Source organism: Leptonychotes weddellii, chromosome 11 (genome assembly GCF_054177405.1).
Source record: "Leptonychotes weddellii isolate Sample4059 chromosome 11, ASM5417740v2, whole genome shotgun sequence".
Classification (NCBI taxonomy): Eukaryota; Metazoa; Chordata; class Mammalia; order Carnivora; family Phocidae; genus Leptonychotes; species Leptonychotes weddellii.
This window is the reverse complement of record NC_138379.1, coordinates 11,915,364-11,930,434: the sequence shown is the minus strand read 5'-3', so window position 1 is coordinate 11,930,434 and position 15,071 is coordinate 11,915,364. Positions and strand designations below refer to the sequence as shown.

Genomic DNA, 15,071 nt, shown 5'->3' with positions numbered 1-15,071 from the left:
TTAGTTACCTTGCTTTGTAGTTATTATGTCAACTAGTGTCCTTTTGGTTTTAAATATTAGACAACCCAACTAAAAGTAGTTAAATAATGAGGGGTATTGCATCTCCCCAGGCAAGAAGTCTGGTGGTAAGACAAATGTAGGAATGGGTTGATTTAGTAGCACAAGGATCCGGTGTTTCCCCCTTTTCTCCCCATCAACCATTCTCAGCAGGTAGGTGATTTCTCACCTCCTTGTCACACAGAGGCTGCAGCAGCTCCAGACATTATGGGCAGATCTGATGAAGTCCAGCAAACCAGGAAATTCTTTTTCTTAGTGAGGAAGCTTTTTCCCCTGGAGTCCCCTTGTGGACTTCTCTTTGGTCCCTTTGTCCCATGTCTTAGTCTGGGGTTTTTATGGTCCCCCAGGTCCTGAGGAAAGGATTACAGTGTTGAGGTTTTATTTGGGGAAGTCAGGGCCAGTGAGGTCAAGATGAGTGAAAAGAAGGGGGAGGGAGGCCAGGAGAGGCTGAAGCTGCATGGTGCCATGTGCGCTTTGCTCTGGCTGTCATTTCACGCCGAGCCATGGAGAGACCCAGCTGCTGTGTTCGCCTGGCACCTGTGGGAGGGCTGCCAGGAGAAACCGTAACCCCGATTTGTCAAGAACACTCTTACTTTGCTTGCTGGAGTTTTTGGAAGGTAGAGGGAGGAAAGATGACACGGATAGCTTTTGAAATTGATTTCTGAACCTTCCTGAAGTCCTAGTATATTTCTCACCAGTGGCTTTATATGGCTTTATATAGCTAGCGATTAGGGATGTGGACCCTGGAGTCAGGCTGCCTGGGTTCAAGTCCAGACGCTGCAGCTTAACAGTCTCCACAAGGGACCTGTTCCTACATTCAGGGTTGTTTGGAGCTTTAAGTGAGTTAATATCTGAAAGCACTTGGAACGGTGCCTGGCAGAGTCAGGCTCTGTGCATATTGATGGTGACCCTTGCTCTTTCACCTCTAGAACTCAGAGCTTTTTGACACGTTGTCGCATGTAATAATTTAGGTCATCAGCCAATGTTTACTGAGTCTAGGGCTGTACAGGACCCAGCTCGAAATGCACAGGCACTCTTTGCCTTGGTGTATGCCCTCCTCTGACCTCCCTCTGCGAATGGTACCTACCCCGGGGATACCTTCCGTCTGTTCTCCTATGGTTTGGTTCGCCTGCCTCCCCCTCCTTCAGCCGTGAGCCCCGCCCAGCACAAGGGCTGTCTGCCTCAGCTCTGGGGCTTTACGCTGCTGGGCACATACAGGCACTCGAGACTTGCTTGTTCAGAGTTGTCAGCGCTTTCTGCTCCACCTTCAGTTGCTTATTTATAGACACGTCTTAGTTCCCTTACTTTCCTAAAAACAGTTTGAGGACAGGTCCGGATCGTCCATGTTTGTAGGCGATATTTGGGTGCATCGTTGACCAAATGGATTCCAGTTCAGGATCTAACACATAGAGCTGTATATGAAGAGAGAATAACATCGCAAGGGGCTAGGATGGACCAGTCTAGAGTCATGAGGTTGGATAGTTTATGTTTTCCAACTGCTGGGCAGGGGGGGGGAAAAAAAAGGGCTTGCTGTCATGTGCTAACTTGTCTGGCAACCTGGTCCTCGTCTTTCTCTCTCCTGTGGTCCATCAGGGACTAGTGGATTGATGCCTGGCATAGATGGACGGCAGGTGCTGGATGCAGGAAGATGAGCTGGAAGAGCACGGGCTTGAGGGTAGAGTGGGGGGTGGGAATGGAAAGGGTGTGTGGGGATGAGGGGTGGGTAGGAAAGGAGAATCAACAGGACGTGGGTCCTGAGACTTGTGGGGGGTGAAGAATGAGAAGGAATGCTCAGATTCCTTTGGGAACTGGTGTCTGGGCCCTTGGGAGACAGGCTGGGGAGCAGACCTTTCGGTCTGTCTAACCCTTGAGATGAACATGGATGTTGTCTTCGCCTTCTCCATTTGGTAAGCGCAAAGGATATTTCCTTTGGGTTGGGGTGGGTTGGGTACTCAGCCTCCTGGACCCGACTGGCCTTGGCCTTAGCCTTGCTATAGGACCTTAGGCAAATCTCCTTCCTCTGGGACTTAGGAATTGCTTCCTTTCCAAAATGAGAGGCTCATTCCTTTCTTGAGTGTCATTTATAGAGTGTGGGCCCAGATGAGGTTTCTGTTCTCATGGAGCATACATTTTAGTTGAAGGAGGCTGATGACGACTGAGGTGAATGCAGAGGAGAAAAGAGCCAGGGGTGCTCAGTTCCACTGGTTGATTGGAGAAGTACTCCCGGAAGAGGTGGCATTTTAGGCCACGACACTGGAAGGTCTGGGGCAGAGTGTTTTTGGAGAAAGGAATCAATATGTAAAGGCTATAAGAGAGAACCAGCTTCAGGAACATTTCAAAGGGCATGCTGAGATCACCGGGGGACATGTAGGCTGTGGTTAAGAGTTTCGGATTTTATTCTAAGTGTGATGGGAAGCTGGAGGACATTTTTTCCCACTAGAATCCCTTTTGATTATTTTCCTCTTCATGGGGGCCATACTTCGAAAGATCCCGTTAACCAAAAAAGGTGTGTTTATTAAACAGGATGTACAACCTCAAATTATTTTAGGTTTTTAAAGTATGGGGTAGTAATTTATGAATCACGATGAGTATCTTTGAGGTCCTTCCAGGGACCTAAAGATGGCAGACTGAAACACTCAACTAAATAAATAATCTTTAGGGTCGCTCTGTTTCAAACACTCGTGCTTCCCAAGGCTGCATGTCATACAATTAAAAAAAAAAAAAAAAAGATTACTGCCACCTACCGATAGAAGGAGGAAGCTGGATTTTTGCACAACAAAAATCCCGAACCCAGGAGATTTCTTCTCTTGTGCACCTGGCTTTACTTTCTGTACTTGTGACCTGAAAATGGCTCTGGGGAAGGGGTGTCACGGTCCTCTTTTTTTTTTTTTTTTCCCCCTGCCCTAGAGAATCTTGACTGTTTCTACGTCCTTCTGCCTCAATTAATGATGCGGTGGCAGCAGGGAGAGCTGCCCTGGAGAGCTGCTTCAGTGCTGGGTGTATCTGTGGGGAAGAACACTGGATAGCTCAGCCTCCATATGCCCGAGTTAATCCATTGTTTGTAAGCCACCTCTGGTTTCACTGAGTTCCCTTACTCAGTGTCCTTGCACCCTAGTCCCTGCCAGTGGGCCTTTTTTAATGTACTCGTTAGCACCCCATCCCCATTATTAAATTCTCAACTGCTTTATTCCTGATTTGCATTTTCCGTGGCCGAATGAAGGCGCTGACTTCCGTTTTCTTTTTCTGTTACAGATGGTGTGCGCAGGTGACTGTAAGTACCGCTCCCCTCTCTTCTCTTGTGTTGTTCGCTACCGCCCCCTGATGGACACAGCAGCACTTACAGCAACGTGAAAATCACAGAAAATGCTAATTTGTTCAAACTCTCTTAGTTTCCAGTTTTTCTTTAGAACTGGGGTGAGTGTGGCACCAGCAAGTGAAAGAAAGAATTCAATCAATTGAGCAACTTCGACAAATAAAAATTTTATATTTTCTGTGATTTTTTTTTCCCCTGCCAGCCTACATCCGTGGGTGATTTTTAAAAAAGACTTAGTTTTCGTAATGCAGTATGATTTATATTTATTTTATGTGCTGCCATCCCATAAGTATTTTTTTGGGTTGCTACATTGCTCCATGATTTTTAAAGTGGTGGACAGGGTTTGTGTAACCTTTGGAAAACCAGATGTAGCCTCCTGTATATTTTGCTTCCATATGGAGGGCTGAGTCCCATTTGCTAACTGGTGTTGGTCCATTGAAGTTCTCCCTGGTCTAGAGTAAAATGAGAAAAATAAGGCTATGATAGTAAGTTTTAAGTGAAGCTAAATATATTTAATTGAAAGCACCATTTATTCTGGGATGATGTCCTTACTAATTTTTTGGGTCATAATTTGTTTCTATAGGAAATAAAGATAACAGTGTTCGGTAGTTTTTTTTTTTTAATGTACCTTTTAGAATAAATAAAAATTGGTAGCTTTTATCTGTCCTCAAAATTTGGGAACCTTTTTTTTTTCCTGATTGGTAAAATCCCAAAGTCTGTGAACCATGGAGATAAAATAATTAGAATGTTCTTCCACTGCCACACAAAGGGGGCAGATCTTGCCGAAACCTTCTAATAAAGCCGATCTCAGTTAATAACGGTGATTATGCAAAGTCTGTACAAACAATGGGAAGAACTCTACAGTTGCTTTTTCTTTCTTGTTAATCAGTTTGGTAAATAAGCTGGTAGGTACCTTGTACGGGCTTGAATCGTTGGTGCCAAAGAAGAAAACCTCTATGCATAGAGGGTGGTATTTTAAAGCAGGAGAAGGGGAGATGAAGAACTATGATTTGTTTTAAAAATCGTAATAAAAACCTGTTGTATCGTGAGTGGAAGGTGCCATTTTGTTAGTTTGCGTAACCACTGTTTCTGGCTACTTAAATCAGTCACACTTATCACTGAAAAGTTTCCTGGTGCCTTACTGAGATGAATGTTAGGGGCTCTCGATGTGACTGTTACAGATCACAGCTGAAGCCTCGGACACGGGAAAGAAAAATGAAACACAAACTAAGAAGTCTGTGAACCATAGCAATAGTATAATGGGAATGTTCTCCTAGGACTTTGAGTAAAATCACATGCTAACGACCAGCAGGATGGGACTCTGAACTCCGATTTTCTAAATGTCCAAATCCAGTGACGTTGGTTACCATATCATGGTACCTTAAAAATAGCCCTTTATGTTTAAAATAGTGTATTAGAGCTGACAACATAGGAACCTGAGGATGAGAGGTTCTAAGGGACTCATTCCAGGTCATATAGCTAAGGGGCAGAGGAGATCCTCGCATCCAGGTCTGAATTTAAAGACCAGCTCCTTTCACTTTATGCCATTCTGTCTCATGCCATCTTAGTGCCCGAATATGGCGGAACGTCCTCCTAATATCAGGATTTGGCAAAAAAGTTAGCTTCTGCATCATGTAAGACCTCTCTATGGGCAGTGTTTTCTAAGAATGAAAAGAGAGACTTCTTTTACATCTTAGGTCTTTTTTTGGTATCAGCTTCTATATAGATTTAATCCATATTCAAGTCACAGCCAACATTGCTGATCTCTGTCATTTTTGTCTCTGTTTTAAAGCCTTCTGTCTCACTAACACACATGCATACATGTATGTATATGTATCTAAAATTAGTTTGTTGGAGGAAAGTCCAGGAGGCAGAGAAAGGGAAATGAAATTCTGTGATCGTACAATTCACTTCTGAAAAGTAGACATGCAGAGCAGTCCTGACTCTTACATTTCCTTTTTTAAAAAATATTTTATTTATTTGAGAGAGAGAGAGAGAGAGAGCATGGGGGGGGAGGGGCAGAAGGAGAGGGATAAGCAGATTCCCCACTGAGTGGGGAGCCCAACACAAAGCTGGATCCCAAGACTTTGGGATCATGACCTGAGCCTAAGGCAGACGCTTAACTGACTGAGCCACCCAGGCGCCCCTTACATTTCTTTTTTAAATGTAACTTTTGATGTCCTTTGGGAAACAATATTTAAGTAGAACCCATGTTTGTGTTTGACATTGAAGCTGTTTCCATCAATACAACCAGTGTGACCACAACATGGGAAAACACGGGCAGCACTGTTTCTGAGTATGCACGTACAGAAAGGAGCAAGGTGGAGAGTAGGTGGACCACCACTGATGAAAATCCAGCAAGGAATGGCACCACAGGCTTTAGTCCAACAACTTCATACACGTCCTTTGTCACTTCAGAAATAGTCACTACGACTTCGAGAGATCCCACAGCTGGAAATGACACAACAGGTAAGGTGAGCCCCCAGGAATGATCGTGAACCGTTCCTTTTCATCCTGTATCCTAGAGCCTTGTCCATTCAGATTGCCTGTTGGGGAGAGATTGGTTTTTGTTAATGGTGGAAGAGGAGAAAAGATTGTGTATTGTTTCAAGTCCAGGAGTTCAGGTGGCCAGATTATTTGGTATTAGGGTCCTAGGTGTTTGGGGAGGTTTTAAGTAATTCCAACTGTCCAGTTTTAAAAATCCTTTGCTATTATTGGCTAATATTTACTCTTCTGCTAAGGCTTGGGAACAGAGACCTCATTAGACACGTGTCATAATGGTGTCAGTTATTGTAGGCTTCTTTTAAGCTCTGCAGGAGAGTTGATGCTGTGTTTATATTCTCAGGAGTTTTTGCTGGACCTGAAAGTTCGGTATACTTTATAGAGGAGTGCATGTTTCAAATGAAATAATAGCCCTGTGACATTGGGTAAGGTTTAGATTTTTATTTAGCTTAGATGTCAGTACCCTGAGCCACGTGTTGCAGCTGAAAATTTAGCTCTCTCTCTTTTTTTAAGCTGAAAAGAACCAAAAATATAAAAAAGAGACGAGAAGCTCTTTTAAAGCTGAGAAGAACCAAAAAATTTAAAAATGCTATCCTCTGTTGGTTTTCTGATCTGGGGATGTAATCTCTTTGGCTGGTGAGGGCCATGGAAGTTTGACCTCTTGGGGCCCATGGCTTGAAGTGACCACCCGCCCAGCACAGTGCCTTCTACACATGGAACAGGCAAACGAAACCAGTGGTTTTCAGCAGGTTTTTTTTTTAAGCCAGGAAACAATTTCTTTAAATAATAAAATCTCGCCCAGAAGCCCAATAAGTAAAAAGAACTGGCGCGAGAGGAGCTACAGGGATGGGGTGTCACAGGTACTCCAAAAAAAAAAAAAAAAAAATCTCTTGGAGCTCCTCAGAGCAGAGTTTTAGAGGCAAAAAGCCCTGTGATAGAGGTTTGCTATATTATGAAAGAGAGAAGATCAGGAGGAGAGGGCAGGGAGATGAAGAGAACGAGCGAGGAAGAAGAAGATGGAATTTAGAAATGGTGATGGGGCCAGCGGAACACAGCACTGGTGACCGTAGGAAAGAGGAGGTGGAGAAGTGGCGAGGAGCAGCCAGCCCAGGAACTGAGTATCCTCACTCTGCCTGAAAGTTCCCGGGACAAGGCTTTGTTCATCAGCTCCTATTTACTGAGCACGTACTCTTTTTTTTTTTTTTTTTAAATTTTATTTATTTATTTGATAGAGAGAGACACAGCGAGAGAGGGAACACAAGCAGGGGGAGTGGGAGAGGGAGAAGCAGGCTTCCCGCGGAGCAGGGAGCCCCATGCGGGGCTCGATCCCAGGACCCTGGGATCATGACCTGAGCCGAAGGCAGACGCTTAACGACTGAGCCACCCAGGCACCCCATGAGCACGTACTCTTATGCTTAGTTGTTCTTAATACATTATCCTGTCCTCTCAGTAACCCCAAGGGCCACAGTGACAAACTGTAATGCCGAGGAGTTGGGTTTTGTCTGAGGGCTCGGTTATTGAGCACAAAGTGGCGGGCACCCAGGGAGCTCGGTTCCAGAGCACCCTGGTGCCCTGAAGCTGGTACCAGTTAGTTACCCAGAGCCCTTCTGCTGGCCTCCTGGATGGCTGTTGCATTTCTTTTCAAAAGAAAAAGGACACAGGAGTGACCCCATTTAGCAATCTTTGCACCCAAAATGTTTGATGTGAAGGGTAGAATCACAGAGTGCATTGGCTCGCTGCAGAACCCGCCATGCCTTCCAGTTCCGCCCCTGCAGACCTCAGGCGGGGGTTTGCGCTATCCGCAACACTGCCCATGCCTCGTGTGCTCAGCCCTGGGTTCTGATGTCCCCCATGCCACCAGTGATGTGTGTTCCTGAGCCAGTCGCCCCGCCTCTCAGTGTTTCTACCTTGCCATCTCCCGAAGGAAGGGAGTGGATGTCATGTTGGCCCAAATGGCTGGTTTATGTCACAGCCAGCCAAATAAGGTGATGGAAAGAATGGTGGGGGGATAGCTCGGAAGTCTTCTGAAGCACCCCTCTGGGCTTGGAACACAGGGATGAGCTCCTTAGTGAAATGTCTGGGTGCTCTGAGATGATACTATTTGTATTATCTTGAATCGAGACCTTTAGAAGTAGCAAACAGTCTCTTTGTTTGGTGCTTTGTTCCTTATGCCCCAAACAAATATGATTAAATGTTGCTGTTGGACAATTTTGAAGACCGTTTTGAAGAGTGTCAAATCACGTTGAAGTGAACTGTTGAGGAGAATACAACAGATCCTAAAAATCTTTGGTTGTAGGTGTATTCTTTTCTCTGTAATGCTATATCTACTTTTTCCTGCTGTGAAATGACAGACTTGCACTGGACCCTGATACCAAAAAAGTATTTTTAGTGAGTCACCTTGAAACATCGGTGACCCCAGTCATTCTTTTTTTTTTTTTCTTTAAGGTTTTATTTATTTATTTGACAGAGAAAGAGAACAGAAGCAGGGGGAGCAGCAGAGGGGGAGGGATAAGCAGGCTTCCCACCGCCCCCAGCCGGGAGCCCGATGTGGGGCTCGATCCCAGGACCCTGGGATCATGACTGGAGCCAAAAGCAGACGCTTAACCGACTGAGCCACCCAGGTGCCCCAACCCCAGTCATTCTTAATGAAAGGTGACTGCAGATGTCTCGTTCCATCAATGCCCCATTGTGTGTTTTTAAAATAGAGCCGAGTCCGGTTTCTGGTCTTCGAGTTTCCTTCGTGGGGGTGACGCAAGCTACTCTTACCTGGAAGGAAGCGAACGGCACCGCCACCTGCCGGCTGCTCCTTGAAGGCATCGGGGGTCCTGAGGGGATGACTCAAGACTTGGTGGTCAATGTATCGGGCCTGACACCAGGGACTCAACACAAGGTCACCCTGCTTCTTTCAGAACCAAATGAACAGAGAGAGTCCTCAGTCACAGACAGTGGCTTAGGTGAGTTACAGAAGTGTGCTTCTCATCTGCCTTGCTGGTTTTGACTTTCAGTAACTTAATAGTTTTAAGAAATGTCGTGCTTACATTTCTATAGAGTTTTAGAATTTATTTTATTTATTTTTATTTTTTTATTTTTTAAAGATTTTATTTATTTATTTGACAGAGAGAGACACAGCGAGAGAGAGAACACAAGCAGGGAGAGTGGGAGAGGGAGAAGCAGGCTTCCTGCGGAGCAGGGAGCCCCATGCGGGGCTTGATCCCAGGACCCTGGGACCATGACCTGAGCCGAAGTCAGACGCCCAACGACTGAGCCACCCAGGCGCCCCTAGAGTTTTAGAATTTATAGAGGGCTTTCCTCCACATTTTAGTTTGACCCTTTATTTGTATGAAGAAGGGAGGGGGAAATGTTCATATTTTACTGGTCAGATCACTGGGGCTCAGAATGGTAATGGGGGTTGAAACTTTTTGAGTCTGGCATCCCGGCAAGGAGCTGGCCCCTTTAGCTCTTCAGACTTTCCGTTGAACGGATAACAGATGTGTTAACTCGGGTAGGGCCTTTGGAGGAACTTGCCATGTCCATTGAGTAAAGGGATGCTTAGCAAGCAAGTCTAGCAGACAGCTTCTGCATTGCCAATGGAGTGACCATTTGCAGATTTTAAGCGTTTTCAGAGGTACACCAGTGGATTGAGCAGAACAAGTACTTAATCCCCATTTTACACATAAGGAAACAGGACTACGAAGTGGGTGTTTAGGATTCTTGACTGCAAGTGACAGAAACCAGACTTTAAGTAGCTTGGGCTAGAAGAGCAAACTTGTTGGCCTGTGTCTGTTTTCCCATTGTGGGCAGCAAGGCCTTGAAGAAAGAGACAAGGGGATGCCCGTCTCCTCTTCCTGCTTCCTTCTGTGCCAGCCTTGTTCTCAGAGTGGCTCAGGGAGAAATGATTACCCGCCTGTAGGTGCCCGTTTCACCCCCTATCGGAAGGGGTCTGGCCCAGGGGAGAAATGTCTAGAGTGGGCTCTGCTGAGCCGGGTTTGAGCCCTGTGGCTGTCCCTGGATGACCACGTTGGGAGATGGGTGGGAGAAGATTTCCTGAAAGAAGGGGAGGAGCTACAAACAGCTGAGTTGGAAAGAGAGGGTACCTGGATAAAAGTAGAAAGTAAAATATCTGCCAAAAATTGGGGCCTTTGTAGGCAGATATATCTCTCTCAGGGGAAGGAAGGGAAGGATTTGTGGAGTACGCGCTGTGGGCTCTGCCTGATGTGTCCTCTTGTGGGGGAGGTGCTGCAGGGGGACAGGGCTGGGCTTCTGTTGCAGGAAATGTATTTTGACTTTTGTGTTTGAAACAGATGTCAACAACACAGAGAGCTCCTCCCAGCAGCCCTGGACCCCCACTGCCGGGGTGTATGAATACCACCTCGATCCCATAGACCTGTCTTCTCACCAGCCTCTGCCCCAAGACACGGAAGTCCTGCTGTTCGGGTTGAAGTCCAACACGCAGTACAAGGCCACCGTTTATTCTCAAGCGGCAGATGGCACAGAAGGACAGCCCCGAAACGTAACTTTCGGGACAGGTATATCTAACACAAAGTTTTGTCCTCTGTGATTCTGGTTCTCCGTTCTCTCTCGCCTCACAAGCAGTTTTGTTGTTGGAGGGAATTTCCTGGAAGGGGTTTTGGACAGAGCAGATCCAGTGAGTTTCTTCTTCACTCTGCAGCCAAGACGCTTCGTTCTTTCAGCTCAGTAAAGCGTGTTGAGCAGCTGCTATGTGTGGATGCCAGGGGCTACCTCGTGTCCTTTGAGTCTTTGCACGTGAACCAGTGAGACAAACTGGTGTTGTAGTTTTCACTCATTAATAGATATTCATGTTGTCATTGTTGGTTAATTATTTTCCCCTTCCAATAAGAAAATAAGTTTTTTATTTTTCTGGCCCAGCCTTGGAATGCATACTGATCTCTCTGTTGAAGCGTGTTGACATGCACGTTGCTGCTTCCTACCTAGAATTTAGTGGTACTTCCACTCTGTATATTGACCAGTATTTGGAGGTGTTTTGGATTGGTGCTAATGGGGGAGCGAAGAAATGTATGGTTGCTCCCTGACAGGATTTGGGTATAGATGGGGAATTGAGAGAGATGCACACGCTTTGAGAGGCCCGTGGTCAGGCCCCCGTGGGCTCAGGAAAAAATGCACCAGCGTCACCCACAGGGACTTGGCTGAGGCAACATGAACTAACTCTGGCTACCTGATCCAAAAATATATCTGTTCTCAAAGGCTGCTAGAGACCCATAGAATGGAGGGGTAGGGGCAGGGAGTGGGGGACACAGGGCAAAAAAATAAGACCACCATCCAGGAAACTCTGGAAGGCTGGGTCACACTGGACCATCAGCAGTAAAGTCCCACGATGGAGAGGGTGTCACATTGCTGCTTTCTGGATGGCTGTGTTGGGGAAGGGAGTGCTGTCCCCCAGCTTTTACATGGATGACAGGTACTTCCTCCCACCCAGGAGGATTGGGGTGCTGTTTGGAAGAGGGGGTTGGGTGCTGCAGAGGCAACACGTGGCCCCTGTCCACGGCAGCTGCCCACTGAGTGCTCTGGACATCGGAAAGCTGGCGCATGATTTTCACATCAAATCCCTAGGAAAACCTTCTACTATAGGCAGGATTTGAACTTGCTTTTAAGAGAGAATAGGATTTGGATAAACGGAGAGAGGGAGGAAGACGTGTCCCTTGAGGCAGCATTGTGGGTGAAGGTGCAGGTTGTGGACACCGAGGTATGAAGGTAGAGAAGAGGCACTGGGAGTCGGTGACAGCTCGAGGACCCTGATAATTCCAGAGGGGCTGATTTCAGTCCTAGAAGATGTGATCATATGCTTGAGAGTTGTGTGTCTCCCTCAGAGAGTGGGGTGGGGGACCTGCTGCAGAGTACTCAGAAGCAGTGACTGGCTCGGCCGTGTTCCTTGCACAGGGCTGGACAACCTGGCAGGATGCTTATGACAAATGGTGTCTGTAAAGAATTTTACTTTTCCTCCTTTCTTCTTTCCCCTTCTACTGGTGATGCTAGTGTGTAGGTAGAGAGGGGAGGATGTAGCTGTAGGAAAGGCGGCTTGACTTCCAGGGACCCTCAGGGACCCAGCAGGTTGACAGGTGGGAGGGCTTGGGCTGTCTGGAGGGTGGGTCAGTTTGGAGGAGGGGGAGGAACGGGCCCTCCAGGTGTGCCTTTGACAGCGGTGGGCCCTTGCCAAGCAGTGTACCTCAGAGCTGGATCCATCCAATGACCCTTTGCCTGATTTGCTTAAAAGGGGTTTTGTGGATTAGTGGGGGTCTTGGGTTCCCTGCTTTTAAAGTGGTTTGAGCAGAATTAAAGTAATAGTGATTGTGTTTTAAGCTCTCAGTCGTATGGATACACACAGCCTGGTTTGTGTCAAGCTGTCCTAGCATTTGATAAATAAGAATTATAGTAACCTTAACCCTCTCTATGTGGCATGTGTGTATATATATATGCAGACATATACCTACGTACATATACGTACACACACATACATGTATCGTACCAGGCATAAGGAAATCATCAGAGCATTGTCAAGACCCCTGAGACTAGTCGTGGTAGAAAGTCAGCTCTAAGGCTGAAGAGCAAGGGGGAAGAAGTGGTGCTTTTGGAGCCCAGTGAGGGCTGGGGCAGTGGGGGAGGCAGCCGAGCCAGAACAGCAAGCCAGAGCAAGGCAGTGGGAGGAAGACTCGATGGCTTTCTTCTCCGCCTCCCGGTAGCCTCCTCACCGGGTTTGCAGGTGGAACCCGATCCCAGGCCTCCCAGGCTGTCTGGCAGGACCCTCTCTCCCCCCAAACCCCAGGGATGCAGTGCATAGGAGTCAGCCTCCCGGAGCACGGAGCAGGCAGGTGAAGGATGGAGGATGGATTGGGAGTGTGGGGTGGGCAAGTGGCAAATAATTGGAACTCTGTGTTATCTTTTTTTGAGGTTAGGACTGTTACCCCACTTTTACAGATGAGGAAACTGAGCTCAAGTGATTTTCTTAAGATCTACCCGGCCCCTAACGCAGAACTAACCTTGGGACCTGGACCTGTGTCATGATGAAGTGTGTGGTCTTTAATCGATCCTGTAGAGTTCATTCTGGATGGATAGATGCTTGAGAGGGTTTCTGGGTTAGCCCAGCACCTGGGCGGGCATGAGCAGAGTCCATGTTACTGTTTGAGGAGCCTGTCATAGCTCTGACTCACAAGAAGCACAAAGACTAACTATGCAATTGCAATTGGCTTGGTTGTTTTGCACTGATGGTGATGATGATACCTGATGTTTGCTGGGACCCCCATACTTTCATGTATGTTGTGGTTGTGGGTCAATGGTGTAGGATAGGAAGGCGCAGTCGCTGAGAGTACTTCTTACATTAGATGACATGCCAATGATGGTGGTTTCTCTCTCTCTCTGGCTTGGCCATTCTGGTTACTGTTAACTCCTCTTGTGTCTTCACAGTGGCCAGTCAAGTTTTTGACATTGAAGTTGTGAACATCAGTGCGACGCACATGACCCTGACCTGGAAAATCAACGATAATGAGTCATCCTCTCTCTATACCTATGAGATCCAGGTTGCTTGGCCGACTGATTCCTTCGTCCTCAATGTCAGTGATACTTGGGTCAACATCCCTTCACTCAACTCCAGTACCTTATACAACATCACAGTGCGCCCTTTCCTTGGCAACGGTTCTGAGGGCGTGTCGGGTTTTCTCCAAGTGTACACCCGTGAGTTCACTCATTGCTTTGCTAAACTTTCTCGCCTGCCTGCTATGTACCAGGCCCAGGTATGAGACAGAGCTCTGTTCCTGCCCTCAAGGAAAGCGCGGCTCAGTGTGTGAGCCCACAGGGACTCTTACCTCCTTCATGATGTGCGCTGTAGTAATGGTGATCATTGACTCACCCTCCCCACATTGCTGAGCATTGTGCAACTTGCTTTCCTTGCGCTGTCTCAGGTCACATTCACAGATCTTTGGCATGGTTGGTCTTAGCCTTATTTTATGGACGAGGAAGCCACAGCTGAGAGAGGTGCTGTAGGCAGGTGTCACACCTGATAAGTGGCAGAGGTGGGATTAGACAGTTGGGCTCTCTTGACTCCAGCCTCAGCTTGTAACAACCATTCTAGTGTGGTGGAGGCAAATTGATGCATGGAGACAAAAAGAACCATGTCCCTTTGTCCTTTGGATACTGACATTATAATGAAGCAAGGCACAGATACATCTCATCCTTTCTTTGCTTAACTGTGTCTTAAAGATAAGATGATAGGCAGCAAATAAATAAAAAGTTTTCTGTTCCAAAGAAGGCCCAGTAATTGAAATAAAACAATAATGGTGTACCACAGTATACAGTATAATAGTATAGTATTATACCATGTCAGGAGCTTTAGGATCCCTGTTTTATAGATAAGAAAGCTGCAGCCCAGCACAGCTGGATGATTTGCCCAAGGCCACAGAATTAGCTAGCAAGTACAGTGCAGAAACTTGTACCTGGCTCTGGACCCAGGGCTTGTTTCGCAGAATGCTTTACTTGGGTGTCTGTTGCTTCCTAGGAAGCACAGCTTAGGTGTTTGTTTGTTTTTAAGAGAGAGAGTAAGGTGGGGGAAAAGTGGTAGGGAGGGGCAGAGGGAGAGGCAGAGAGAGAATATTAAGCAGGCTCTATGCCCAGCATGGAGCCCGACATGGGGCTTGATCTCAGGACCCTGAGATCATGACCTGAGCCAAAAGTAAGGGTCGGAAGCTTAACTGACTGAACCACCCACACTTCCCCACACCTTAGGCATTTTTTACAAATGTCTTCTGGACTGGCTCTTTGGGGTAAGTGGAATTTGCTTTCACTTCTCCATCTTTTACATTTTTTACTGTTTAATCCCTTTATTAGTTAGGATTAAGTTTGACTGTGAGTAACAAAAAAATTCCCAAGTTTGCATGGCTTAAACAAAATAGAAGTCTATTTCTTTGTCGTCATAAAAGAAGCACAGTTCCAGGCAGGACGGAATGGTCGAGTGTTAGCCAGGGTTCCATCACAGGAAACAGAGCTTTTTTTTTTTTTTTATTCTTATGTTAATCCCCATACATTACATCATTAGTTCTAGATGAAGTGTTCCATGATTCATTGTTTGTGCATAACACCCAGTGCTCCATGCAGAACGTGCCCTCCTCAATACCCACCACCAGGCCAACCCATCCTCCCACCCCCCTCCCCTCTAGAACCCTCAGTTTGTTTT

At 46.6% G+C, this 15,071-nt stretch overlaps 1 protein-coding gene across 1 annotated transcript in view; it reads left to right on the top strand.

The window, feature by feature from the left end:
• Positions 1-15,071, top strand: part of PTPRJ (protein tyrosine phosphatase receptor type J) — a 109,759-nt gene that overhangs the window by 66,561 nt on the left and 28,127 nt on the right. Inside the window, exons 2-6 of the mRNA XM_081799000.1 lie at positions 3,310-3,328; positions 5,603-5,839; positions 8,578-8,826; positions 10,174-10,398; positions 13,310-13,576. Of these exons, the coding sequence (XP_081655126.1) occupies positions 3,310-3,328; positions 5,603-5,839; positions 8,578-8,826; positions 10,174-10,398; positions 13,310-13,576 (997 nt within the window). The remainder of the gene's footprint in view (positions 1-3,309; positions 3,329-5,602; positions 5,840-8,577; positions 8,827-10,173; positions 10,399-13,309; positions 13,577-15,071) is intronic.